Raw genomic sequence first — 27,738 nt, 5'->3', positions numbered from 1 at the left:
AAGATGAAAGTCACCTTGCGATCCCAATGCGATACCGATGCACGGTCCCGTGAGGTCAGTATCGCAAGCCTAGATAGACTGTGCAGGCAAGTCAATTTTGACTAATATGAAAGTATAGTCAAAATTGACACTTAGCCAATATCGTACATAGTCAGTATCGCATGCACAGTCATCGTGACTTGGCGATACCGACCTAGTCCCTATAGCATAGTGAGAATCGGGGATAGCCCGAATCTCACCGTGTGTACACACCTTTACTCTGTGGCTCCGTCACCCAGTGGTAAAGAGCCTGTCTAGAAGCTCACACTGGCTACACTCCCCTAGTAGAATATGGAAAGTGGGCTGCGCTTATCACCTACGCTTATAAGTAGAAGCTATGGAGAAAGAAAAGGAGTCTACTATCCCTAAAAGGCCTATGTAATTATATATATTTATATATTACTCCCAGCGCTCACTTGCAAACTAAAAATAGTGTGCATACACAATGTATTTTGAATTTAAACGTTGATGATTTATTGAAAATAATCTGTATATTAAACTTGGGTTATTTTAAGAATGCAGAACCAATAATTGCAACAAAACTAGTATTGTTATATTTTGTATTATATACTGTCTGTGATTGTATACCGGTATATATATTTTATAAGTACAGTGCCTAAATACATTTCATGCAATGTCTATGACCAACACAATTAAATGTATATACATATACCTATAGTTACAGCTTTAACCAACTTTATCCTTGTAAATATACCTGTACTAATGTAACAGAGAGAAATTTGATTCTGCAAAATTTGATTCTGTCTGTGATTGTATACCGGTATATATATTTTATAAGTACAGTGCCTAAATACATTTCATGCAATGTCTATGACCAACACAATTAAATGTATATACATATACCTATAGTTACAGCTTTAACCAACTTTATCCTTGTAAATATACCTGTACTAATGTAACAGAGAGAAATTTGATTCTGCACATTGCTTTTTTGGGTGGGATCATGTTCATATGTTGTAAGTGGTATTGTAGTGACCAACATATATTAATCAAGCCTCGATTTAAGGAAAATGTGCTAGGTTGGTGGTGCTCCCAAGAGTCAAATGGGCAATGTTAGAATTGTAGAGAGAAAGGAGGACTCTGGTGCTGGGGCACTCTTACATGAAATTAAATATTTCTAAAACATAATTTTTTTATTGATATATGTTAAAATCAAGTAATGGCCATCACATGAAACCAGTAAAACAGTATATAGTGAACATATACACACAAAGTGGGGAATTCAAATGTTTGAAAAGTCAGTTGGGTATCTGTTTTTTTCCTATCTAATAGACAGGAAAAAACAGACACCCATCCGACTTTTCAAACATTTGAATTTCCCACAAAGTGTATGGTGTGAAAAAGTGTGAGTATATTACAGACAAATTTTGAATAATTGCAATAATCCTGTATACGTAAATATCCGGCTAACCACATTGGTAATTGGATGTATTAATAATTTGAATTAATGATGAAAAATTGTGAAGAGAAAAAAAAAATATATATAAGCTAAATAAATGCAATTAGAATCACAATGGACTATGATCACCATCTGGGTGATCAAGCCTACCCCTGGTGAAATGCGTGTCCAGCTTTTACCATGGTCTGTGCATAGGCTGGTCTACAGCTCAAGTCCTGGTAAACCATGCATTTTTTCCAAATGATATACATGTATGTGATTATACTGTAATTCCTCCAAGTAGTCTTACACACTATCATTAAGCACGTATGGGGACTGTATTCCTAATATATGAGATGTTTGAATACAGTGCATCCGGAAAAGTATTCACAGCGCTTCACTTTTCCACATTTTGTTATGTTACAGCCCTATTCCTAAATTGAATAAATTCATTTTTCCCTGAAAATTCTACACATACCCCATAATGACAACATAAAAAATTCTTTGGGTGATTTTTGCTAATTTATTAAAAAACTAACAAACTAAGAAATCACATGTACATAAGTATTCACAGCATTTGCCATGAAGCTCCAAATTGAGATCAGGTGCATCCTATTTCCATTGATCATCCTTGAGATCTTCCTACAGCTTAAATGGAGTCCACCTGTGGTAAATACAGTTGATTGGACATGACTTGGAAAGGCACATACCTGTCTATATAAGGTCCCACACTTGACAGTGCATGTCTGAGCACAAACCAAGCATGAAGACAAAGGAATTGTGTGTAGACCTCCAAGACAGGATTGTCTTGAGGCACAAATATTGGGAAGTGTACAGAAAAATATCTGCAGCTATGAAGGTCCCAATGATCACAGTGGCATCCATCATCCGTAAATGGAAGAAGTTCGGAAGCACCAGGACTCTTCCTAGAGCTGGCCGGCCGGCTAAACTGAGCGATCAGGGGAGAAGGGCCCCATTCAGAGAGGTGACCAAGAACCCAATGGTCACTCTATCAGAGCTACAGCATTTCTCTGTGTAGAGAGGAGAACCTTCCAGAAGGACAACCATCTCTGCAGCAATCCACCAATCAGGCCTGTATGGTGGAGTAGCCAGACAGAAGCCACTCCTTAGTAAAAAGCACATGGCAGTCTGCCTGGAGTTTTCCAAAATGCACCTGAAGGACTCTCATACCATGAGAAACAAAATTCTCTGGTCTAATGAGACAAAGATTGAACTTTTTGACGTGAATGCCAGGTGTCGTGTTTGGAGGAAACCAGGCACAGTTCATCACCAATCCAATACCATCCCTACAGTGAAGCATGCTGGTGGCAGCATCATGCTATGGGGATGTTTTTCAGTGGCAGGAACTGGGAGACTAGTCAGGATAAAGGGAAAGATGAATGCAGCAATGTACGGAGACATCCTGGATGAAAACCTTCTCCAGAGCGCTCTTGACCTCAGACTGGGGCGACTGTTCATCTTTCAGCAGGACAACGACCTTATTCACACAGCCAAGATATCAAAGGAGTGGCTTCAGGACAACTCTGTGAATGTCCTTGAGTGGCCCAACCAGAGCCCAGACTTGAATCCGATTAAACATCTCTGGAGAGATCTGAAAATGGCTGTGCACTGACAATTCCCATCCAACCTGATGGAGCTTGAGAGGTGCTGCAAAGAGGAATGGGCGAAACTGCCCAAAAATAGGTGTGCCAATAAATTTGCAGAAATCTCAAAGAACTTTTTTTCACTTTATGATTGTGGTGTATTCTGTGTAGAATTTTGAGGGGAAAAAAATAATTTATTCCATTTTGGAATAAGTCTGTAACATAACCTAAAATGTGGAAAAAGTGAAGTGCTGTGAATACTTTCCAGATGTACTGCATATCTTTTCAAGGATTATTGACTTGTATGCTCTTTTTTGAACATGCACATTTATTGCATAATACTTGAATGGCTGTAAGTGGGAGCTCATCTATATAGCTTCCACACTTGCACACCTTCAAATCACACTGCATGTGTTTGTATAGTCCTTAACTTGATCCCTGGCGAGTGAGAGTCCATCTGTCACGATCCGGGTAATTCATCACCATTTCTTACTTTCCAAGTGTCTCCTGAGACTGGCCCAGCGCTCCAAGCCTGGATTCCACCTGCGCTGTCTGCTTGCAGCACGCTGTGTAACATGGCCTCAGTCTCTCACATGCTAACGTTCAAACAGACTTTCCCTCCAGATTCAAACATGGGCGCAGCCATGTTTGGATTCATCACATGTTGCTTTATAGCCTTTCAGCTGCACTCTGGACTCTGCCTGATTACCTAGCAGCTGCACTTTGTACTCTGCCTGATTACCCAGTCAATACCTGCTTCCCAGCTGGTATAAATATCCTGGATCAAGGCTGCCTAATCGTCAGTGCATTGGTTGTCAATCATTGTACACATGTCTCTCCTATCGCTCTCTATCCTCTAAAGTGAATTCGTCACTGGCTTCCAGCGTTTCATCCACATCGCTTCCAGCAGTGCTCTGTGTCACTATCAGTCTACAGCGGTGCTTCACATCATCTCCAGTTCCACTCTCCAACTCCAGCGGTATCCCTATATCGCTCTGCATATCTGACCACACAACATCGAACCACAGTTCCCATCGATGCTCACCATTAGACTCTAAACTTCAGTGGGGAGTTCAGTACACCTTTTGTTCACACCGGTTCCATCCGTTATTCTCTGCAGTACTGCCAAGTACCACTTCAACTTCTGTGCTCCTGTGTTTACCCCAGCCTCTGTGTATCATCTGCTGGGTAGTACCAGCTCGTTCCTTACCTCAGTGGCTAGCTGTGGCATACGGAGTTTCCAACTCCGGGTTTGCCAAGGACTTAAACATCTTGTTCTGCAAAGCCACAGCACGTATTACCCCTGCGTTTCTAGGAACTGTACTGTATATATCTCTGCACATCTACGGTTTAAGTCATTTGCATAACCAAGGTGTTTTAACTGTGTGTTCAATAAACTGACTTTCATTTTTATAACTCTGTTGTCGTGGTCACGCCTTCGGGCAGTTGGTGCTAGAACTCCTGTAAGTCTAGGAACCCTGTTCTACCTTCACGGTTCACCTACACGCCAGCCCCTACACCTGAGGCTTTCCTAGGTCAGCCTCAGCCCTCAGTTGTGACACCATCTGCACAGTATGTTCATATTTGGCATAATTTTTCATGTGGGAATAATACCTACAGTCATACCACATCGGATATGCCCAATTCCGTCCGATCTTGGAAGCAATACATTGTTTGGTCCTGTTAGTATTTGGATGGGAGACCACCTGGTAATACAGGGTGCTGTAGAGAAAAAGACCCCACAGCACGACCTTACCCTCGAGCAAACAATCTAATCACACTCCTCTCTGTGCATAACCTCGGGCTATTTTTCCTTGCTGCAAGATCATTACATACACCAGGCATGTCCAAACTGCGGCTCTGGAGCGGTTGAGAAACTACACATCCCAGCATGCTCTGACACAGCTTTAGCATTCCCTGACAGCAAAACTGTGTCAGGGCATGCTGGGATATGTAGTTTTACAACAGCTGGAGAGCCGCAGTTTGGACATGCCTGACATACACCCTCTCACAGGATCTAACCCCTCATCCAGCTACGTCTCATTACATCCTCCTTTCTGTCTCCAGTGCCTCCACACATTACTGCCCTGCCATATGCCCCCATACACATTCGTGTACCTAGCTGACTAATACTTACAAAATTGTTCCTTCATTTCAACTCTCATCACAAAGGGACACCTGGTGCCCCCTGCGCTGATTTTCTCCCACAGGGGTCACTGTTGAACACCCTAGTGAAAGCAGATTCAACAGCTTTATTCTTCCTTTATTCAGAAACCCATTTTAATTTTGGTGCTCTCACCCAGCTGTTCACTACCTTGGGTATACGGCTGTGCAGTAGAAACCAAATGGAATACGGCGATTTTCCGTAAACTCTTTTCTTCAATACCATCTATTTTCATACAAAGCAGGACGGTACAACCATGTGTAATACTACATCAAGATTCCTTTCAGGTAATACCATGATTGATGCTGTTTGGGAGACCTACCTCAATGGTTACTTTAACCAAGAATTTATGCATGTGACGGGTACCCTTAACTTCAATTCCCCAGATGATGATCACAATCCATTGTGATTCTAATTTCATGTATTTAACTGCTATATTTTTTTTCTCTAAACAATTTTTTCATCATTAATTCACATTATTAATACAGCCAGTTACCAATGTGATTAGCAGGATATTTATGTATCCAGAATTATTTCAAATATTCAAAGTGTGTCTGTAATATACTCACACTTTTGCACACCATACGCTTTGTGTGTATATGTACACTATATATTGTTTTACTGGTTTCATGTGATGGTCGTTACTTGATTTTAACTTGTATCAATAAAAAAATTATGTTTTAGAAATATTTTATTTCATGTAAGAGTGCCCCAGCACCAGAGTCCTCCTACAGTTCGAAGTATGTACTTTTGTAGAATATCATGACTAGTGTGTATATATTTTACTTAAGCTAATTATCATAAATGTTACTCCAATCTACTGTAAATATATTAAATTTTATTGAAGATTTGACCTCATAAACTATATATCTTGCAGATAACATTGGGTTATTAACATATGCATTAATATACAATCCATTAATCCCTTTAGTGTGGTTACATTTTATATAGATGGTTAGGAGGGGTGTGTTGAAGACAAAATACACTATGATCATTTGATGTGTGTTTTTTTTTTTTTAATAAAGAACCATTGAAACACTTGTCCATTTATGAGTTAACTACTTTAGGTAGTGTACCCTTTTTTGTTTAGACCTGTTACATTTCAAACTCTAACAGAGCAACAATAACAAGTAAATAAGTATTTTTGTTGGTTAGAAAATGTTATCACCATGTGTTTTATCATTCATGGAATATCTTTTTGTTCAGCAACTGTTAAAACCAATGATGAACAACCCAAGAAGAAAGCTAGATTTGAAACACTTGCTTATAACGAAACTGCTCCAATTTCTCCATCATCTGATGTTGTTGACTGCTCTTCCTCCAATACTGCACCAGGTGAATTAAACTTTGTTTCCTTTGCTATGGGGGGGGTTACTAAAGGTCGATTTTGGACTATTTATGTTTTGGTTTTTTTGCAAATTGCTAATCTACTAAGGATTAATTCACGTAAAAGTCGTGCGGCAATTCATCATCTGTACAAATAACATTTGTGTCATTGGAAATTGCAAATTTACTAAGAATCATTTTTTAATTACCATATGACGGTTACATCTGTTTGTACTACTGCCGTATAAAATTATAAACCATGTTTTTATATATTAATGAGCTTTGTTGAGTCCATTTATTAAATAGACAACACAATTTGTATAATATGAAGTAATGATACGTATTAACAATCTCCAAGCGCAGTGATACTGTGTATAAGAATCGTTTTTGTCCAAATCCCTCCGCTTCACACCAAAATCACTTCAAAGTTGCAGCTCAATGCACTAAATCAATGCACAGATTTTTTTGAGCGTGTACACATGGAACCCATCAAAAGCACCGCCAAAGACGCACCAAAATCGCATCAATGCACCTGCAACATGTGCATGTTTGACAGAAGCGTGCACAGATCAGTGAGATCCGTGCATGCTTCTGTCTGTAAAAGTAAAGAAACAGTTAAGAAAAAAATAAATAACGTGGGGTCTCCCCTCAAAAGCATAACCAGCACCGGGCTTTTTGAAGCCGGTCCTGGTTGTGAACATTTTGAAGGGGAAAAAGCGTGGTCATCCCCCTTATTTTTCACAACCAGCACCGGTCTCTTTCTAGCGGGGATGTAATGCCACAGCTAAGGGATACTCTTATATTGGCCAAAGCATTTATCATTCCCCACTACAGTGGGACTACAGGTACCACCGGGCCCTTTAATGCCTCGCATGCTGGTTCTTGTGGTTCTCCAAGTACCAGCATGCGGGGAGGCTTGCTGGGACCTGTAGTTGTCTGTAAAAGACTATTAATTCTAATTTTTAATTCTAATATTAATTCTAATGAACCATCGTAATTTATTTTTTTTACATTTGTTTTTTTTTTTAAACTGTTTCTTTACTTTTACATACAGAAGCCTGCACGGATCTCGCTGATCTGTGCATGCCTCTGTCAAACATGTACATGTTGCAGGTGCATTGAGGTGCATTTTTTATGGGGAGCTGAAATGCGATTTCTGCAGTGAAAACAAAAAAAAAATGCACCTATACAACACACACTCTACAATGCGACACAATACACCATCGGAAGACAGCCGAAAATGCTTGTTAGTAAATGTGCGCTATTTGTTCTGGTGAATTGCTAAATCGCCCAAATTCGATTCTTAGTAAATTGCCCCCCCTGGATTTTTTTTTTCTACTTAATTTATGTTTTAAACAGTAATAAAACAAAAAGTATTACTGAAACTACACTATTGTCAAAAGTTTTAGAACACCCTGATTTCCTCGTTTTTATTCCAATTTATATAGTCAACATTGTAGTGCTGACTGACTACAATGTGGCTAGATATCCGCATAAAGTTTATGGCCTCACCTGTTTGCCATCTTGAAGCAGCAATACGTTTTTTCACTACTTTTACGCTAATCCCAATACCTTATTGCAGATGACCTATTTTTTTTTTGTATAATCTATTTTTATTCAGGAAAATATAAGGATTAAGACAGAAAAAGAAATCATCAGGACGTACAATTGAGGTCGATTACATTATAGCCTTAAGGAGTAGGGTAGCGTTTCACCCCAAACACTAGGGGTCGGTACTGGTACAGGCATTAGTCGGTTATTCTATAGTGTCAATGTGGTATCCATTCGCTGTCTGTCCATACAGTGATTGCAATCGTGATATCTTAGGTAACATAGTAGAAGAGTTATAGAAAAGAGAGAAGTATGAAATGAAGGAAATAAGAGGGAAAGAACATGGTGTGACCAAATCTGGGGGGCTTTCGAATTGAGGGGGAGGTGTAGTGCAGTCTCTTTAATCAATGAACTGCAGAGCTAAGTCATTTGGTGGCATAGACGTAGTCTTTGTAGTCTTTGGAGGACGTATAGTCCATCCAGGGTAACCATGTGGTCATGAACTCTAGGAGTTTATCTCTGGAAACCAGGAGGATATTTTCCATATTCATGTAATAATTAATTCTAGTGAACCATAATTTCCTTGTGGGCGGGGATGGAGATCTCCATAGAGTGGGGATTACTGCCCGCGCTGCATTGGACAGGTGGCGGAGTAATGATGTTTTGTGCTGAGCCAGTGAAATTGAGGAGTGGGAAAGCAACCAAAAGGCCGGGTCGGTAGGGACAGGAGCATGAAGTATGTCTTGAGAAATGGAGATGACATCAACCCAGAATGGTCGTAGTAGGGGGCAGTTCCACCAGATGTGCATTAGGGAGCCAGTGGCGTTAAGACATCTCCAACATCTGTCCGTCACTCCAGGATACATGAAGTGGAGGAGAGAGGGGTGTCTGTACCATCTCATTAAGAGTTTATATTGGGTTTCCCTAACTTGTATACAGACTGAACTTTGATGGGATTTGAGGAATATCATCCGCCAGTCTTTATCTGTTAGGGGGATCCCGAGATCCCTCTCCCAGGCTAGCTGGAAGGGTGTGGGCGTCTGAGCACCGGAACTCTGTAATAATTTGTAAAGTGAGGAGACAGTGTGCTGGGGGGTGCATGTAGTGACGCACAACCTCTCAAACTATGTTAATTCCCGTGAGGCCTGGAGATATCTGCGTTTAGAGTGCAGAAAATGTCTAAGCTGTAGATATTTCCAAAAGTCATGTTGTGGGATTTCCCATATAGATCGTACTTCCGAGAACTGTTTAACTCCTGAGGAGCTTGCCAACTGGCCTACCCTAAAGAGGCCCTCAAGGGCCCAATCACGAAAATGGGAAGGTGTTAAGCCGGGTAGGAAGTCTGAGTTAGCTAGAAAAGAGGCAATGGGCCGAAATCGGAAGAGAGGAAGGGCCAGCGGCGTGCTTTCTTCCAAAATGAGAGGGTCGCGGTGATAGTTGGGTGAGGGGAGGGAGGCCTGGGGAGGGTGGGGAGCCAGGGGAAGATCTCTGGGAATTGTTGCATATAAAGCCCCTCTATAGCCACCCATTGCTTTGTGTCTCGACTCCTCGTCCAATCCAGAATTCTATTGAGCAATATTGCCCAATAGTAGCCTCTGATATCAGGTAACTGGAAACCGCCACTTCGGGTGGAGCGGATCATAGTGGACCGGCTGATTCTAGGCCGTCTCCGAGACCAGATAAATTGTTGTATCAAGAGTTGGATGGACTTGAACCAGGAGTCTGGGATCCTTATGGGGAGGGCCTGTAGTTTGTAGAGTAGCTTGGGGAGAGTTTTCATCTTTACAACATTCACCCTCCCCAGCCAAGAGAGTGGTTTGAGGTACCATCTGCTATAATCAGCCCTGAGTGTTCGGAGAAGGGGTGCAAAATTCAAAGTGTACAAACAGGACAGATCGCTCGGTAGCTGTATTCCCAAGTAGGACAGGTGGGAGGCATTCCAGGTAAAGGGGAAAGATCGTTTAAGTTTGGCTACTGTGTTGGGGGGGGTGGAGATGTTCAGGGCGCAGGATTTGGACATGTTGATCTTAAAGTTGGAGAGTGACCCGAAATGGGACAGCTCCTGCATAAGGTGAAGAAGGGAGGAAACCGGGTGCGTTATTGTAGCTAATAAATCATCAGCAAACAGGGAGAGTTTGTGCTCTGTATCACCAACCTTCAGGCCAGTAATGCAATCATTAGCCCTAATAGCTCTCGCAAAAGCTTCGATACAGAGGACAAAGAGTAAAGGGGATAGTGGGCAGCCCTGTCGTGTCCCGTTGCTTATGGAAAAGGGGTCGGATAAAGATCCGTTAACTCGGACCCGAGCTGTGGGTGATCTATAAAGTCCCATTATTCTGCCAAGCGCAAGGGGGCCCAATCCGATGTGCCCCAGTACAGACCCCATAAAACCCCAACTGACCCTATCAAAAGCCTTTTCGGCATCGGTGGATAGCAGCACAGTGGGAGGACCACCCTGGGATGCTATATGAATTAGGCTCAGTACCTTAGTGGTATTGTCCTTAGCCTCGCGGTTCGGGACAAAGCCCACCTGGTCGTTGTGGATTAGGGAGGGCAGGAATACATTCAGTCTATTTGCCATTAGTTTTGCGAAAAGCTTGACATCGACATTTAGAAGAGATATGGGCCTATAACTGGAGCACACCGAGGGGTCTTTACCGGGCTTGGGTAGAACGGAAATGTGAGCCTCTAGGGACTGGCTGGAGAAATGGGTATCTGCGGAGATAGAATTAAAGGCTTGGAGAAGATAGGGGGAGATGAGATCCTTGAATTATTTATAGTAGGTGAGAGTGAAGCCATCCGGCCCTGGACTCTTGCCTGAGGGTGTCGAGGTCAGGGAAGTCTCCAGTTCTTGCTGGGTAAAAGGGAGTTCCAGTGCTTCCCTATCTGAAGGTGATAGGACAGGGTAGGACACCTTTTCTAAATATGCCTTCGCCTGTAAAAAGTCGTAAGGGGATGCGATACCATCAGGTCGGTTCTACAAATTATATAAAAGGGAGTAATACTGTTTGAAGCATGCAGCAATTTCAGGGGTTTTGAATCGGAGAGCATTCCCAAGGTCTTTTACATTGTTAATGTACAAAGAGGAGCGTTGGGCCTTAAGAGCCTGGGCCAGGAGGCGACCAGGTTTATTACCCCACTGGTAGTATTTGGAGTTGCATTTACGGACTGAAAGTTGGATACTATCAGTAAGGGTTTTCTTTAGTTGGGCCCGTGTATCAAGTAGTTCTAGGTAGTCAGTCTCCGATAGAGACGCTTTGTGCAAGGACTCGAGGTGGTGGAGTCGTTCTAATAGTTTGGTGATTAGTACTGACCTCTGTTTATTCATAAATGTCCCCAACTGTATGAGCTTACCCCTTATGGTGCATTTATGCGCTTCCCACAGGATAATCTTTGAGACATCGTCAGTGTCATTTATGGAGAAGAATTCAGCCAGAGCCTTTTCTATTTCACCCCTGCAATATTGGTCTTGCAGCAATGACTCATTAAGACGCCAGGTCCATTGACCTGGGGTAGTCTGGGGGGGTCGAAAGAGTCATATGCACTGGAGCATGGTCAGACCAGGTTATCGAGCCTATGGAGGAGTCTGTTAGTAAGGGGAGATGTCTATGACTCAGAAATAAATAGTCGAGGCGAGAATAAGCGTTGTGTGGGGGTGAGTAAAAAGTAAAAGGAGTAATCTCTGTCAGAGGGATAAAGAATCCTCCAGGAGTCGGCCAGCTGGAGGTCGTGGAACAGTCGTCTAACCTGTCGGTATTGACGTTGGGAGGTCCGGGGAGCGTTAGAAGATGAGTCTAAGGATGGATCCATTATCCAGTTCAGGTCACCCCCCAGAACAACCACCCCTGAAAGGAGTGGCTCCATTTGGGAAAGGGCGGAGCGGAAAAAAGGAACCTGGTCCTTATTTGGGGCATAAAGTGCGATAAATGTGTATGGGCACATGCATATTTTGCAACGTACCATCAGGAGACGACCCGGGATCAGCTTATGGACTGATATGTCTTACAGTTGGAGGGTCCTGGAGAATAATATCGCTACACCTTTTGATTTAGAGTCTGGGTTGTTATTATAAAAGGCCTGGGGATAACGGTAGTTAGTCAAAGGAGGGTTCTTAGTTGAAATTTTAAAATGCGACTCCTGGACCAGTGCAACATCTACTCTATCAGCCCAAAGGGACCTTAAAAGGGATGCTCTTTTCTCCGGTACGTTGAGAACCTTCGCGTTAATCGATGCGACTTTAACTCTGCCAGTGGACGTCATAGGAGACATGTGTCATAATGGAGAGCGGTGGGTCCAGAATGGTCAATGAAAGGAAAGAGGAAGAGATAGGAGAGAAAAAGAAAGGGACAGAACATGGAGAGAAAACCACAATAACAATCAAAAAACCCGCAATGGAGTAACCAATCCATCTAAGGATTGGGAACCCAAGAGGCCAAACAGCCAGAAGCGGGTGTGGGGCTGATGAGGGAGCCACCGCCAAAGGCATAATGAAAATGAGAAAAAATAGTGCAGTAATCATTATACATGCATAGATATAACTAATTGTAAACAATTAACTGTAAACCGTAAACCTCGTTAACATGGAGAAATCTTCGAGTGGTAAGATGCAAGAAATCTCGTAATTAGAGAACAGGAAATAACAATCGACGGCCCAAGACATATTGGGGAGGGGACGGAGCCCCGGTGTCAGCGAGATATCACATGGATGTTCATCAGTGGTGGGAAATGATATCACGTTGTATCCTAGAAATAGTATCACGCTGTAACCTAGAGAGACAGTTTTAGGTGAATAAGAACAAACAGGAAAACTCAGGTTATCAATTAGGTAACAGGTGAGTCCGTGTCGGGAGGGGGTCCACTGGAGCTTTTCCTCCCAGTCTTCCGCACCACCTGCCAGGGTGCTCCTGTATTCAGGGGTTGGAGAGATGGTAGCTCTGGAGTAGGGAAGTCCCAATCACGCAAGTCAGGTTTCAGTATGCCAAGTCCCGTACAGAACTCAGGGAGATCCGTGTAGGAGTTGAGGGTGTGGGTTTTCCCCGATGAGGAGACTTGGAGATTAAAGGGAAAGCCCCAGCGGTATTTCAATTGGCGTTTACGGAGTTCATCCGTTAGGGGCTTGAGGGCTTTCCGTTGTTGGAGTGTGTGCCAGGATAGGTCTTGGTAGATCTGGACCGCAGAACCGTTGAAATCAACTCCATCGAGTTGGCGAACTTTGCGCATAATGTCCTCTTTCTGGGAAAAATAATGCAATCTGCAGATGACATCACGTGGTCTATCCGCAGAGAGACCTCTTGGTTTCAGAGCGCGATTAGCCCTATCGAAAGTGATGGTATCATTGGGGTCGTTACCCAGGATTTCGTTGAAGATCTTCGTAAGAGCGTCGATCAGGCCTGTTTGAGGGACTTCCTCCAGCAGACCCCGTACACGGATATTATTTCTCCTCCCTCTGTTATCCAAATCTGTTAACCGTATTTGGAGGGAGCGGATCTCCGAAGATTGGGCATCGATGACGGTCGTCAATGACTTTAGGAATGTGTCGGAGGAAACCTGGTGATCCTCCAAGCTCGATACCCGATCAGAGATGTGGGAAATATCTTGTCTCATAGCAGTCAGTTCACGTCTCACTGTGTCTTGCAGATCTTGTTTAGTGGGTAGGTTTTTCATGTAGGCTAAGATGTCTTGTAGATCCCTACCTCCCGTGGAGCGAGCATGTGGTACGTCTGCACTTGGAGGGGATGGGTGAGGGGCCTGCGGAGTAATGGGGGAGGTTGCAGCAGGAGGGTTGTCTGCTAGAGCGGGCGAGGTGGTTTGTAAAAAGGATCTCATAGCAGACTGCGACATGTTCCCCCGAGGAGTTGATGTGCCGGTCTTTTGAGAAGATTTCTTGTTCTTGGGCATCACTCAATCAGCATCGAGAAGCTTAGATTCCTTGAGGTCAAGTCGACAAGGTGGAATATGGTTGCATAATTCGCATAAGAGTGCCTTCAGCGGTGTAGCTCCCTGTGGGTTGGCATCAGCAGTACATTACGGCATCAGTGGCAACGGCAGCCGGTTGTAGCACATATCTTATAGCATTATCGGCTCAGAGAGACAGAGAAGCAGTCATGTGATTTCTCTTATTCGAGCAGAAATGCACTTCTCTGGAAAATTATCCCAAGGTAGCCACCAGGGGGAGTCTTCTATATGAGCTATAGCTTAGGATCTGTGGTAGGATCTACCTTAGTGCCTGCCGGGTGTAATGGGTAATGGAGTCCCCGGCTTCAGGAGGGGAATTAGGCCGCAACCTGCAGGGGGGTGTTAAGGCCCTCCTCGGCTCCGCAGGCCCAACTCCTATGGCTAGAACAGTAATAAAGTTGTATAGGAAAAGCAGAGTATGCAGAATAAACACCAGAGGGCGCTCCAACCCTGTAAATGCCCTTCACGTAGAGGATCTATTGTAGTATGGTGAAGATATAAAGCAGTTAGAAAGTGACCCCAGTTGCAGCAGAGATAAGTGAACCCCTAGTTGAATCTTGCTCTGAAGGGGTAGTAATAATAATGGGAGAGAGCACTGCTTAGCGGCCCATACGTGGCTCCAGAATGCAGCAGTTATCCCCAGTATTATAGATGAAGGTGGCTGCCAGTAGTGTGTGGAGGAGAGGGAGGCCTCAGGTAGCGGGTTCCTCCGCAGTCCCGCCGTGCGGGGTCTGACTGCGGGCGGCAGGGGAAGAATACAGAGAGCCGATCTACCTAGTAGTGTGTGGAGGAGAGGGAGGCCTCAGGGAGCGGGTTCCTCCGCAGTCCCGCCGTGCGGGGCCCGACTGCTGGCGGCAGGGGCAGAATGCCGGGAGCCGATCTACCTGGCAGGGAGAGCCGCGTCAGGGACCGGTGCTGCGGGAGCTGTCAGGAGCAGTGGCCGCGGGCGGCCGCAGAGATCCAGGCACGGGTGTCAGGGCCGGTCCGGGCAGCGCAGGATCTGGCCGAGAGCAAGAGGCAGGAGCCGCTGCAGGAGAAAGCAGGAGGGCAGCTGTGTCAGCGGTCCGTAAGCGCGGCACTTCCGGTCGCGGGTGCCGGCGCCGAGGATTTACACCGCTCTGCACCTCCGAGGCAGCAGACAGCCTGGCCCGCCGTCCAGCAGTGAAGGCAGCAGGTAGCGGTAGATCCACAGGGCGGGGGGGAATCCAGTCTCCCAGGGTTTTGTGTCAAGGGATGTCCCTCCAGGCGCCCATAAAAATCGAGTCCCCGGCTTCAATAGGGTGCACAGGCCTCAACCCGCAGAGGCGCAGAAGGCACCTCCCGGCTCCGAGACCTGAGACACCCAGTGCAGGCAGGCAATGGTTATATAATGTAGGTGGCCCAGGGTGCACAGCAGTGTTCGGCCAGTGTAAATATTAAAATCACTTAGGCGCCAGCCAGGAGCTCTGCTAAAGCACGTCTTCACCAGTTGCCAGCCAGGCCACACCCCCAGATGACCTATTTTTATATATACAGGTTGCTGTATAGCTTCCCCCCTTGAAACCCTGCCAATAATGCAAGAAAAAAATGCAAAAGTTTAGTGGTTAATGCGGACAGATTAACAGCCATGAATCTGAATACTTCCTATTCCATCCCCCATGGAGATAATCCGTTACATTTTGCTGTGCTTCTGCCCACTGAATAATTGGGTGTCACTTTCCTTAAAAACCTGGTGAATCTTTATGATTTACATATTGCTCATGCAATTCATAGTACAGCAGAGTTATTTAAAGGATGAAATCATCTAACGTCCTATTTGTGGAGGGTGAACCTTATAAAAATGAGTTTTCCAAGCCTTCTGTACTTTACAATCACTGCACAGTTGTATAGGACCCCTAGAGCAACTAGGGGAGGGTCTTCTGCCTATAACTACCTCCCGTTATTCCCTTAGTGTTTTAAACACACCGGTACTTAAGATGCCATGTCTTAAACCTCCAGGCAGTAGCGCTTTAAGGGGTCTATTTATTAAGCCTTGGATGGATATAAAGTACCAGCCAATCAGCTCCTAACTGTCATTTTTCAAACATCCTGTAACATGGCAGTTAGGAGCTGATTGGCTGGTACTTTATCTCCGTCCACTTTATCTCTATCCAAGGCTTAGTAAATAGACCCCTTCAGTCAGGAGATCACATGACATAGCTGGAGATGTAATGTAGGATAATTCCAATATGGCATAGAGATAATACTAACACACTTTAAGTAATAACAGGATTCCCCAAAGTCAATGACACAAATTATAATAAGAATACTTCCAGGGAGTAATATGCAAGTAGTATATGTTAATAATGTAAGTGATGGTGTAATCTGCACAGTGCAATCTCAGAATGTATTCACATCAAGGGAGGTATGTTTGGAGAGCACAGCAACTCCTAATGAAGTAGCAATGGTAGTATATAATAGTTCATGCAAGCCACAGGTAGTATCCACAGCAAGAGAGATGAACTACTATTAAAGTAGCAGTAATAAGGTATCTTTGTTCATGTAAGCCACTAGTAGTAATATACAAAAATACTGTCACCTAGCGGAAAGGAATAGGGCTGGAAGCAGGGGCGGAACTCTGGGAGGCAGTGGAGTCGGCTGCCGCCGGGCTCCTGGCCTCAAGGGGGCGCATCTCCTCCACTGTCCCCAGTGCCGCTCACCGCGCTGCTGCTGCTGTCTGTGAGGGGAGGGGATCGCAGCGTGCGCCTCCCCTGCCCCTCACTCTCCGGCGGCGGCGCGCTTCAATTCAGCGCCGGTTCGTGAGCCAATCAGAGCTCGCGGACCGGCAGCTAAGGCTGCCGGTCCACGAGCTTTGATTGGCTCATGGACCGGTGCATAATTGAAGAGGGACACAGCCGCCGGAGAGTGAGGGGCAGGAGAGGCGCACGCTGCACTCTCCTCCCCTCACAGACAGCAGCAGCAGCGCGGTGAGCAGCACAAGGGATGGGGGGGAGGGTCATCTATATGTGGCACTGGGGGCATTGCTGGCACTGTGGGGACCTGTATACCTGGCACTGGGGGTCATATCTGGCACTGTGGGGACACTGGCATTGGGGGCATAGCTGGCACTGTGGGGACCTGTATACCTGGCACTGGGGGTCATATCTGGCACTGTGGGGACACTGGCATTGGGGGCATAGCTGGCACTGTGGGGACCTGTATACCTGGCACTGGGGGTCATATCTGGCACTGTGGGGACACTGGCATTGGGGGCATAGCTGACACTGTGGGGACCTGTATACCTGGCACTGGGGGTCATATCTGGCACTGTGGGGACACTGGCATTGGGGGCATAGCTGACACTGTGGGGACCTGTATACCTTGCACTGGGGGTCATATCTGGCACTGTGGGGACACTGGCATTGGGGGCATAGCTGGCACTGTGGGGACCTGTATACTTGGCACTGGGGATCATATCTGGCACTGTGGGGACACTGGCATTGGGGGCATAGCTGGCACTGTGGGGACATATATATCTGGCACTGGGGTCATATCTGGCACGGTGGGGACACTGGCAATAGGGGCATAGCTTGCACTGTGGGGACATATATATCTGGCACAGGGGGGCATATCTGACACTGGGAACACTGACATTGGGGGCAGAGCTGGCACTGGGGGGACACGTATATCTGGCACTGGGGGCAAAGCTGGCACTGTGTGGGGACATGTATATCTGGCACTGGGGCATATCTGGCACTGTGGGGACACTGGCATTAGGGGCATAGCTTGCACTGTGGGGACATATATATCTGGCACTGGGGCAGAGCTGGCACTGTGTGGGGACATGTATATCTGGCACTGGGGGGCATATATGGCACTGTGGGGACACTGCATTGGGGGCATAGCTGGCACTTTGGGGACATATATATCTGGTACTAGGGGCATAGCTGGCACCGGAGGCATATCTGGCACAGGAGCATAGCTGGCACTGGGGGGACACGTATATCTGACACTGGGTGCAGAGCTGGCACTATGTGGAGACGTATATCTGGCACTGTGGGGACACTGCATTGGGGGCATAGCTGGCACTTTGGGGACATATATATCTGGCACTAGGGGCATAGCTGGCACTTTTGGGACACTGGCATTGGGGGCATATCTGGCACTGGGGGGACAAGTATATCTGGCACTGGGGGTCATGTGTATCTGGCACTGTGAGGCATATATGTATCTGGCACTGTGGGGACATATGTTTCTGGCAGTGTGGAGGCACCCATTTTTTGACATTTTTATATGTATGTGGCACTGTACAGGGGCATTATAGGTGGTCTTCAGTTGCCAACTGTCGGGATCCCGGCGCACAGTATACCGTCGCCGGAATCCCGACAGCCGGCATACCGACAGTTTTTCTCCCTCGTGGGGGTCCACGACCCCCCCTGGAGGGAGAATAAATAGCGTGGCGCGCGTAGCGAGCCCGCAAGGGGCTCATTTGCGCTCACCACGCTGTCGTTATGCCGGCGATATGTAGGGGGGGCACCAACATTTATCATGCCTCCGGGCGACTGGGGCGAACTTACGCCACTGGCTGGAAGCATGGCATCAACAAGAAGAATCCATAAAATCTGCAGCCATTAACAGTAATCGAATGACAATGCTCCAGAAAGAAACTGTCACCGGCAATGAAGCACAGGACTGACTGCCTTGTAACACAAGCATGGGCCGTGCACACTGCTGCAGAGAGACTAGCCCATGATTACTCAAAGCAGCCACAGCTAAGCAGCTGCATGTATCCTGGCTGCTTACTAACAGCCAGGACCAGAAAACACAGCAGCCGCTCTGAGTCCCAGTTGCCTAGCAACCACGGGACCATCGTTCAGCGCGGTAGGTCTGATGTGGCGCCCCGGTCACCTGGCAACGGCCAGGACTCTTACTGATGGGGAGCCACATCTGCAGCTTATGCAATGACCATTCTCCTCGTGCAAATTTATGTTCAACTAAATAAAGCTCACTTTCATATATTTAGTTGGCATGGTAGGAGAGCACATATAAGAAGACTATTTCAAACAAAATCCTGGTTTGGATACGCTCCTATATAAATCACATATCTCTAAAGCCATTTTGTATGTCTATGCATTCCTGATGGAGGGAGTGGATCACAAGACAGTAGGTACTAGATTGAAGCAATGTTCAATTCCCTGTTTTGACTCTTACTGATTTTATCTGTAGTCTCTCCCAATCCCATAATTTAACAGCCGGTACATATTATGAATTGTTTCTTTGCTAAAGGATTTATCTCTATCCCCTTACATTTCCTGACATTTATGGTGCATGACTTCAAACTGCAGTTTGAGAGGGAGATGGAGTGTTATGTTGGAAACTGCCTCACAATCATTCTCCGCTGGTATCCTTTAGGTAAAGCTTTACTCTAATAAAAGAGTTTCTTTATTTTACCAAAAACGTTTAGAAAAACAACTTTCCAGTCCAATGTATTTCAGTTTAATGTACTTTTGTACACGGATTATATTTGTAATAAAAAAATTTTTTTTCATATTTTGTGCAGAGGCAGAAAATGTTGATGAGGAGTCGGGGAAACCCATTGGGCAAGTATTAAATTAATAGTTTGTGATTGTTTAATAGAATAGGTCAGGGGTGGCCAAATGTTTGGTCTTCTTGCTGAAAATAGTTTGCACCCTCCTTCTCCAGAGGGCTCTTACAGCTAGTGGAATTGGATAACCTGCAAAATAGTTTGGTGCCCTGCTTGTTTAATAACAGTGCCTCCGTAATTCAAATCCCTTTTAAATGTACCAATGTTATATACTGTATTTACAAGTCTTCTCTTCAACCATAATCAATCTTAATATAACTGGCGACCTGTATTAAACATGCAATCATATGCTAATATATCACATGCCACCAAATCGCACACAATCAAACTGAGCGATTTGTGACCTGTATTAAGAACTGCCTTCATCCAATGTATCTGACGCTGACAGCAGTATTCGATTTGTGCAGCTAACGCTGTCATACACACAGCGTTGTCCCTGGCTGTCTGAATATGCAGCCAGGGATTGTGCTTACAATTTTTTCCCAAACAAAATTACTCTTACGTCCTAGAGGATACTGGGGTTCCATTTAGTACCATGGGGTATAGATGGGTCCACTAGGAGCCATGGGCAATTTAAGAATTTGATAGTGTGGGCTGTCTCCTCCCTCTATGCCCCTCCTACCGGTCACGCTTATGGAAGCTCCTGAAGAGCTTTCTGCATTTTTGTTATATATTTGTTATTTTCAGGCAGGGCTGGTCGGCACCATCCTGCCTGCTTCGTGAGCCTTAGGGGGTTAACGGCCCAACCTCTTGAAGGGTTAATGGCCCCGTTCCCCGCTGACAGGACACTGAGCTCCTGAGGGAACTATTCGCAAGCCCTACCACTGTGAGCGTACATTCCCGCAGCACGCCACCACCCCTAACAGAGCCAGAAGAATGAAGAGTGGTGAGTAATAAGCCGGCGTCCCGGCTAGCGGGTCGCCGGCCATTATGGCGGCATGAGGGTACAGAGACGCACGGCTTCTAACCAGGGCGGAATGCGTCTCCAGACACAGTACACAACTGCATCTCAGTACACTGCACACAGTACCCACACTGGCAAAAACAGCCTTAAAACGGTGTTCTCTTCATTTTAAGCACCAGATTACCTAAGCCAGTATAAAAAAAAAAGCAGGAAGATTGCGCGCCATTGAAGGGGTGGGGCCTTCACTATGAGCGGATCCAGCAGCTCACCAGCGCCATTTTCCCTCTGCAGTGGACACAGACGCTGACTGACGGGGATGCGCAGCTCCTCCAGAGAGACTCCAGATTACCTCAGCGGTACCAGGGGGTCATAGTAGGGGGGGAGCGATTATTAGTGTACTAAATTCCCTATCAGGGTACTTAGTCTGCGACCCAGCTTGGCATTAGCGATAAGGGCGCGGTAGGGGCTGGCTCCTAATAACTCTGTGTCTCCCTGAAGGGCTTTTTGTGGGTTAATTGTTGCTTAACATTTTCCTGTGTGTGTGTGTGTGTTTGTGTGTGTGTCTGTGTGTGTGTGCTTTCACATTTACATTATGTCAGGCAAAGAGGGTGTTTCTTGTACAGCGGAGTGTTCCTCTTCACCATGGGGCTCACTACTGGGTACTCAGGGCAGTGCACCTTCCCAGAATAGCGTGGCTGAACCGGAGTGGGTTAATTCCATTAAGAGAATGGTCTCAAATATTTCTACATAACTATCCCGCAATGAGAGAGAGAGACGCAATACTTAAGACAGACTGTGGGTGAGTTTATGAATAGAGACTCAATCCCCTCCCATTTGTCCGCAAAAACTATCTCTGGCCCATATCCTGCAATCTGACTCTTGCGCTGACGGATCAGACATGGAGGAGGGTGAGGTGGATTTGGAGGAGGGGGATGCTACTCTGTCACAGGGAATAGAGGCTCTTATAGAGGCTATAAGAGATGTTCTGCATATTCCTGATAAGGTGTCAGAGGTGTGTGAGGAATCTTATTTTAATGTAAAAAAGAAGTCCTCAGTCACTTTTCCTGCGTCAAAGGAATTGAATACCCTGTTTGAAGAACCGTGGGTTAATCTTGATAAGAAATTTCGAATCCCTAAAAGGTTGCTCCCTTTTCCTCTGGAGGATAGGAAAAAATGGGAAAATCCATCGATAGTGGACGCATCAGTCTGTAGGCTGTCACGAAAAATGGTATTGCCTGTCCTTGGTGCAGCCTCCCTAAAAGATACGGCTGATCGTAAAATTGAGACTACACTCAAATCATTGTACACAGCTGCTGGGGTGGCCCAGAGACCCACTATTGCATGTGCGTGGATCACTAAAGCCATTGCTAAATGGTCAGGTAACCTAATTTGAGGGGTTAGATTCCTTGTCTAGGGGGATGTTATTTTACTCCTGCAGCATATACAGGACTCTGCAAACTTTATGGTGGAAGCCATAAAAGAGATTGGTTTGCTTAATGCACGCACCACCGCTATGGCATTGTCAGCACGCAGGGGCTTGTGGCTACGCCAGTGGACTGCTGATGCGGACTCCAGGAAAGGCGTGGAAGGCCTACCATTCACAGGAGAGGTCTTGTTTGGAGACGAACTAGAGAAATGGACCTCCAAAGCTACTGCAGGTAAGTCTACGTATCTTCCTTCCGCAGCTCCCCCTGCCAGGAAATCTTATTCACCTTCAAATTTACAGTCCTCTCGGACAGCCAAGTTTAAGGGAAAATCCAGGTGTGCTTCTGCATGACAGTGGACTGTGATGCCTGGAGGAATGTCAGGTGGGAGCCCGACTAAAATTCTTCAGTCACATCTGGTCAAGTTCATGCCGGGATCCCTGGGTCATAGATCTTATTTCCCAGGGCTACAGACTGGAGTTCCAAGAGCTCCCACCTCCCAGATTCTTCAAATCAGGCTTACCAGCTTCACAATAGGCAAGTATAACTTTACAGCATGCCATCCAAAAACTGGTACAGACTCAAGTCATTTTTCCAGTACCACCTCATCTGCACAACAAGGGGTACTATTCCAACTTGTTTGTAGTACCGAAACTGGACGGTTCGGTACGACCAATTTTGAACCTCAAGTCCTTGAACCTGTTCTTAAGAGTGTTCAAGATGGAGTCTCTGAGAGCAGTGATTTCAGGTCTGGAGGAAGGGGAATTCTTAGTCTCTCTGGATATCAAGGATGCATACCTTCACATTCCGATCTGGCAGCCTCATCAGGCTTATCTACGGTCTGCACTGCAGGACAGTCACTACCAGTTCCAGGCCCGGCCATTTGGTCTCTCCACGGCACCGAGGGTGTTCACCAAAGTGATGGCAGAGATGATGTTTATACTCCGCAAGCAGGGAATGAACATAATTCCGTACCTGGACAATCTTCTGATAAAGGTGCCGTCCAGGGAGAGGTTGCTGGACAGCATTGGTCTCTCAACCAAACTTCTCCAGGCTCACGGGTGGATTCTGCACCTTCCTAAATCTTTCACCTAGAGCCAACACAGAGGCTCCCATTCCTGGGAATGATACTGGACACGGAGTCGCAGGAAGTGTTCCTTCCATTGGAAAAGGCATTGGTAATCCAGTCGATGGTTCGGGATGTCCTGAAGCCAACCCGGATATCGGTGCATCTATGCATTCGCCTTCTGGAGAAAATGGTGGCCTCTTACAAGGCGCTTCAATACGGAAGGTTTCACGCAAGACCCTTCCAGCTCGATTTGTTGAACAAATGGTCCGGATTGCATCTTCACATACACCAGAGGATCCATCTGTCGCCAAAAACCAGGATCTCCCTTCTGTGGTTGCTACAGATTTCTCCCCTCGTTGAGGGTCAGAGGTTCGGAAATCAGAGGTTGGGGAGCAGTCACCCAGGGGGTGCAGTTTCAAGGAAGATGGTCAAGTCAGGAAGTCATCCTTCCAATCAACATTCTGGAACTCAGGGCCATATACAGCGCCCTTCTGCAGGCCTCATATCTTCAAGATCGGGCCATTCAGGTCCAGTCGGACAATGTGATGTCAGTGATGTACATAATCCGACAGGGCGGAACGAAAAGCAGAGCAGCAATGTCAGGTGTCAAGAATGCTCCTCTGGGCAGAAAGAAATGCTGTGGCGTTGTCAGCGGTCTACCAACCGGGAGTAGACAACTAGTAAGCAGACTTCCTCAGCAGACACGACCTGCACCCGGGGGAGTGGGGCCTTCACCCGGAAGTGTTTAGGTGCTTGACACATCGGTGAGGATATCCACAAATCGACATGATGGCCTCTTGTCTCAAAAAGAAGCTCAAGCGGTATTGTTCCAAACCTACAGGCAGTGGCGGTAGACGCTCTGACAACTCCATGGGTCTATCAGATGGTGTACGTGTTTCCTCCACTTCCTCTGATCCCAAGAATTCTCAAAAGAATAAAAAGGGAAAGGGTTCAAGCAATCCTCATTGCTCCGGACCGGCCTCGAAGGGCCTGGTACGCGGACCTTCTGGAGATGCTCCTCGAAGATCCGTGGCCTCCACGTCTTCGCGAGGATCTTCTGCAATAGGGCCCATTTGTCTATCAGGACTTACCACGGCTACGCTTGACGGCATGGAAGTTGAACGGCTGATTCTAGCCAGAAGGGCGATCCCTAACAAAGTTATCCCGACTATGATCCAAGCTAGGAAGGTGGTAACGTCTAAACATTATCACCGTATTTGGAAGAAATACGTCTCTTGGTGCGAGAGTAGAAATTATTCTTCGGTGGAATTTCCCCTGGGATGTTTCCTGCTTTTTTTGCAGGCTGGTGTGGATGTGGTCCTACGTGTGGTCACCATAAAATTCCAGATTTCGGCCTTGTCCATTTTCTTTCAAAAACATTTCGCTTCTCTCCCTGAGGTACAATCGTTTTTGAAAGGTGTTCTGCACATCCAACCACCCTTTGTGCCTCCCACGGCACTTGAGATCTCAATTTGGTGCTGCAGTTACCCCAATTGTACTGGCTTGAACCATTACAGGATGTTTTCGTAAAATATCTTATGTGGAAGACCGTCACACTGTTGACCTTGGCTTCAGCAAGATGTTGTTCCGAAGGTGGGGGTCTTTGTCTCTAATTTTCCATGAGGATAGAGCTGAACTCAGAACTCGTCAGCAATTTCTTCCGAAAGTGGTGTCTGCGTTTCACCTCAACCAACCTATTGTGGTTCCGGTTATCACCGACAATTCCGCTACTTCAAAGTCTTTGGATGTTGTGAGGGCTTTGAATGTATACGTAAAGAGGACCGCTCGTTACAGGAAATCTGACTCGCTGTTCGTTCTATATAATCCCAATAAAATTGGGTGTCCTGCTTCAAAGCAGAAAGTGACACGCTGGATCAGGCTCACTTTCCAGCATGCTTATTCCACGGTAGTATTGCCGGTTCCAAAGTCAGAATCAGAATCCGCATTATTGGCCAGGTGTACTCACTTACACTAGGAATTCTTTGTGGTACAATGCATTGCCAAGTAGCATCATGAAGGGGGAATACATAGCATAAGAAGGGGGAAAAACGTAGCATACATTACAAACATTCCACGTATGAGTTGATACTGCACATTGCAACTGTACAGTAGACTCGACATATTAGACATATTATACATGCAAGACTAAAAACGAAGGCTGCTTGGCAGAGCAGCACTGAGGCAGCCATCCGCGGCGCCAAGTCTGTACGGGCCCACTATACTAGGTCGGTGGGTTCATCTTGGGCGGCTGCCCGGGGTGTCTCGGCTTTACAGCTCTGCCGAGTGGCTACTTGGTCTGGTTCGAACACGTTTGCTGAGTTCTACAAGTTCGATACTTTGGCCTCTGAGGACCTTCAGTTTGGTCAATCCGTTCTGCAAGAACCTCAGCACTCTCCCACCCGGTTTGGGAGCTTTGGTACATCCCAATGCTACTAAATTGAACACCAGTATCCTCTAGGACGTAAGAGAAAATAGGATTTTAATTACCTACCGGTAAATCCTTTTCTCATAGTCCGTAGAGGATACTGGGCGACCGCCCGGTGCTTCGTTCTTCCTGCACTGTTACTTGGTTAAATATTGTTGGTTCAGCTTTTGCTGTTCCTGTTTAAAGTTGGGTTAGCATACAGTAGCTTTCCTCTGTTTTGTGTGTGCTGGTTCGGAATCTCACCACTGTCTTTATCCTTTTCTCAAAGTATGTCCGTCTCCTCAGGCACAGTTTCCTAGACTGAGTCTCGTAGGAGGGGCATAGGGGGAGAAGCCAGGCCACACTATCAAATTCTTAAAGTGCCCATGGCTCCTAGTGGACCCGTCTATACCCCATGGTACTAAATGGAACCCCAGTATCCTCTACAGACTACGAGAAAAGGATTTACCGGTAGGTACTTAAAATTCTATTTTTGGGTGCCACTGGGAACTTTTAACCAGCGTTTGTGCAGATTGCCTGCAAGCAATGGTCAAAGCACTTGAAAGAGGGAGAGTGCGATTCGCCAAACAGGTGAGTTAACACTCTCCGTCTTTGTCAAATTACTTTTTCATACTTCTGGGCGGTATTTGGCTCTACTTCACTTTGATAATGGGTGAAGCAGGGCAATGCATTTAAAGATCTTTAGCCATATGATGATTCATCTCTCCCCTTAGTTCGCTTCCCTGCATTAATGCATGCAGGAAACCTGTAATTGCAGCACATAATGTGTGCAGTTACCGGAAATACAAGTAACACCTCTTCTTACGGGTGTAGTATTGTATGCCGGTGGCCGGGCTGCCGGCGACCAGCATACCGTTGCCAGGATCCCGACCGCCGGCATACCGACAGCGTGGCGAGTGCAAATGAGCCCCTTGCGGGCTCGCTGCGGGCACGCTACGCGCGCCACGCTATTTATTCTCCCTCCAGGGGGGCCGTGGACACCCCAAGAGGGAGAAATAGTGTCGGTATGCCGGCTGTCGGGATTCTGGCCCCGGTATACTGTGCGCCGGGATCCCGACAGCCGGCAATCTGAAGACCACCCCTTCTTACATTTTCCCCCATATTTATTAAGGATCAGTTTCTAAAAGACGCTGCTTAGGAAATAAACTCCTTTCTCTATCGTCCTAGTGGATGCTGGGGTTCCTGAAAGGACCATGGGGAATAGCGGCTCCGCAGGAGACAGGGCACAAAAAGTAAAGCTTTACGATCAGGTGGTGTGTACTGGCTCCTCCCCCTATGACCCTCCTCCAAGCCTCAGTTAGATTTTTGTGCCCGGCCGAGAAGGGTGCAATCTAGGTGGCTCTCCTAAAGAGCTGCTTAGAAAAGTTTAGCTTAGGTTTTTTATTTTACAGTGAGTCCTGCTGGCAACAGGATCACTGCAACGAGGGACTTAGGGGAGAAGAAGTGAACTCACCTGCGTGCAGGATGGATTGGCTTCTTGGCTACTGGACATTAGCTCCAGAGGGACGATCACAGGTACAGCCTGGATGGTCACCGGAGCCTCGCCGCCGGCCCCCTTGCAGATGCTGAAACGAGAAGAGGTCCAGAATCGGCGGCAGAAGACTCCTCAGTCTTCTTAAGGTAGCGCACAGCACTGCAGCTGTGCGCCATTTTCCTCTCAGCACACTTCACACGGCAGTCACTGAGGGTGCAGGGCGCTGGGAGGGGGGCGCCCTGGGAGGCAAATGAAAACCTTTTTTGGCTAAAAATACCTCACATATAGCCTCCGGGGGCTATATGGAGATATTTAACCCCTGCCAGAATCCACTAAAGAGCGGGAGACGAGCCCGCCGAAAAAGGGGCGGGGCCTATCTCCTCAGCACACAGCGCCATTTTCCTCACACAGCTCCGCTGGTCAGGAAGGCTCCCAGGCTCTCCCCTGCACTGCACTACAGAAACAGGGTAAAACAAGAGAGGGGGGGCAAAATTGTGGCAAAACTATATTATTAAAGCAGCTATACAGGGAGCACTTATTATAAGGCTATCCCTGTCATATATAGCGCTTTTGGTGTGTGCTGGCAAACTCTCCCTCTGTCTCCCCAAAGGGCTAGTGGGGTCCTGTCTTCGTTAAGAGCATTCCCTGTGTGTCTGCTGTGTGTCGGTACGGGTGTGTCGACATGTATGAGGACGATATTGGTGTGGAGGCGGAGCAATTGCCAAATATGGGGATGTCACCTCCTAGGGGGTCGACACCAGAATGGATGCCTTTATTTATGGAATTACGGGATAGTGTCAACACGCTAAAGCAGTCGTTTGACGACATGAGACGGTCGGAC

At 46.4% G+C, this 27,738-nt stretch overlaps 1 protein-coding gene across 3 annotated transcripts in view; it reads left to right on the top strand.

Annotated features, from left to right (window-relative positions):
- LOC134927811 (uncharacterized) overlaps positions 1-27,738 on the top strand; it is a 245,165-nt gene that overhangs the window by 111,868 nt on the left and 105,559 nt on the right. For all 3 annotated transcript variants that reach the window (XM_063922791.1, XM_063922789.1, XM_063922792.1), the window contains 2 exons: positions 6,413-6,541; positions 19,557-19,596. In XM_063922791.1, the coding sequence (XP_063778861.1) occupies positions 6,413-6,541; positions 19,557-19,596 (169 nt within the window). The remainder of the gene's footprint in view (positions 1-6,412; positions 6,542-19,556; positions 19,597-27,738) is intronic.

Source organism: Pseudophryne corroboree, chromosome 5 (genome assembly GCF_028390025.1).
Source record: "Pseudophryne corroboree isolate aPseCor3 chromosome 5, aPseCor3.hap2, whole genome shotgun sequence".
Taxonomy (NCBI): Eukaryota; Metazoa; Chordata; class Amphibia; order Anura; family Myobatrachidae; genus Pseudophryne; species Pseudophryne corroboree.
The sequence above is the reverse complement of the archived record's forward strand: the minus strand, read 5'-3'. Positions and strand labels throughout refer to the sequence as shown.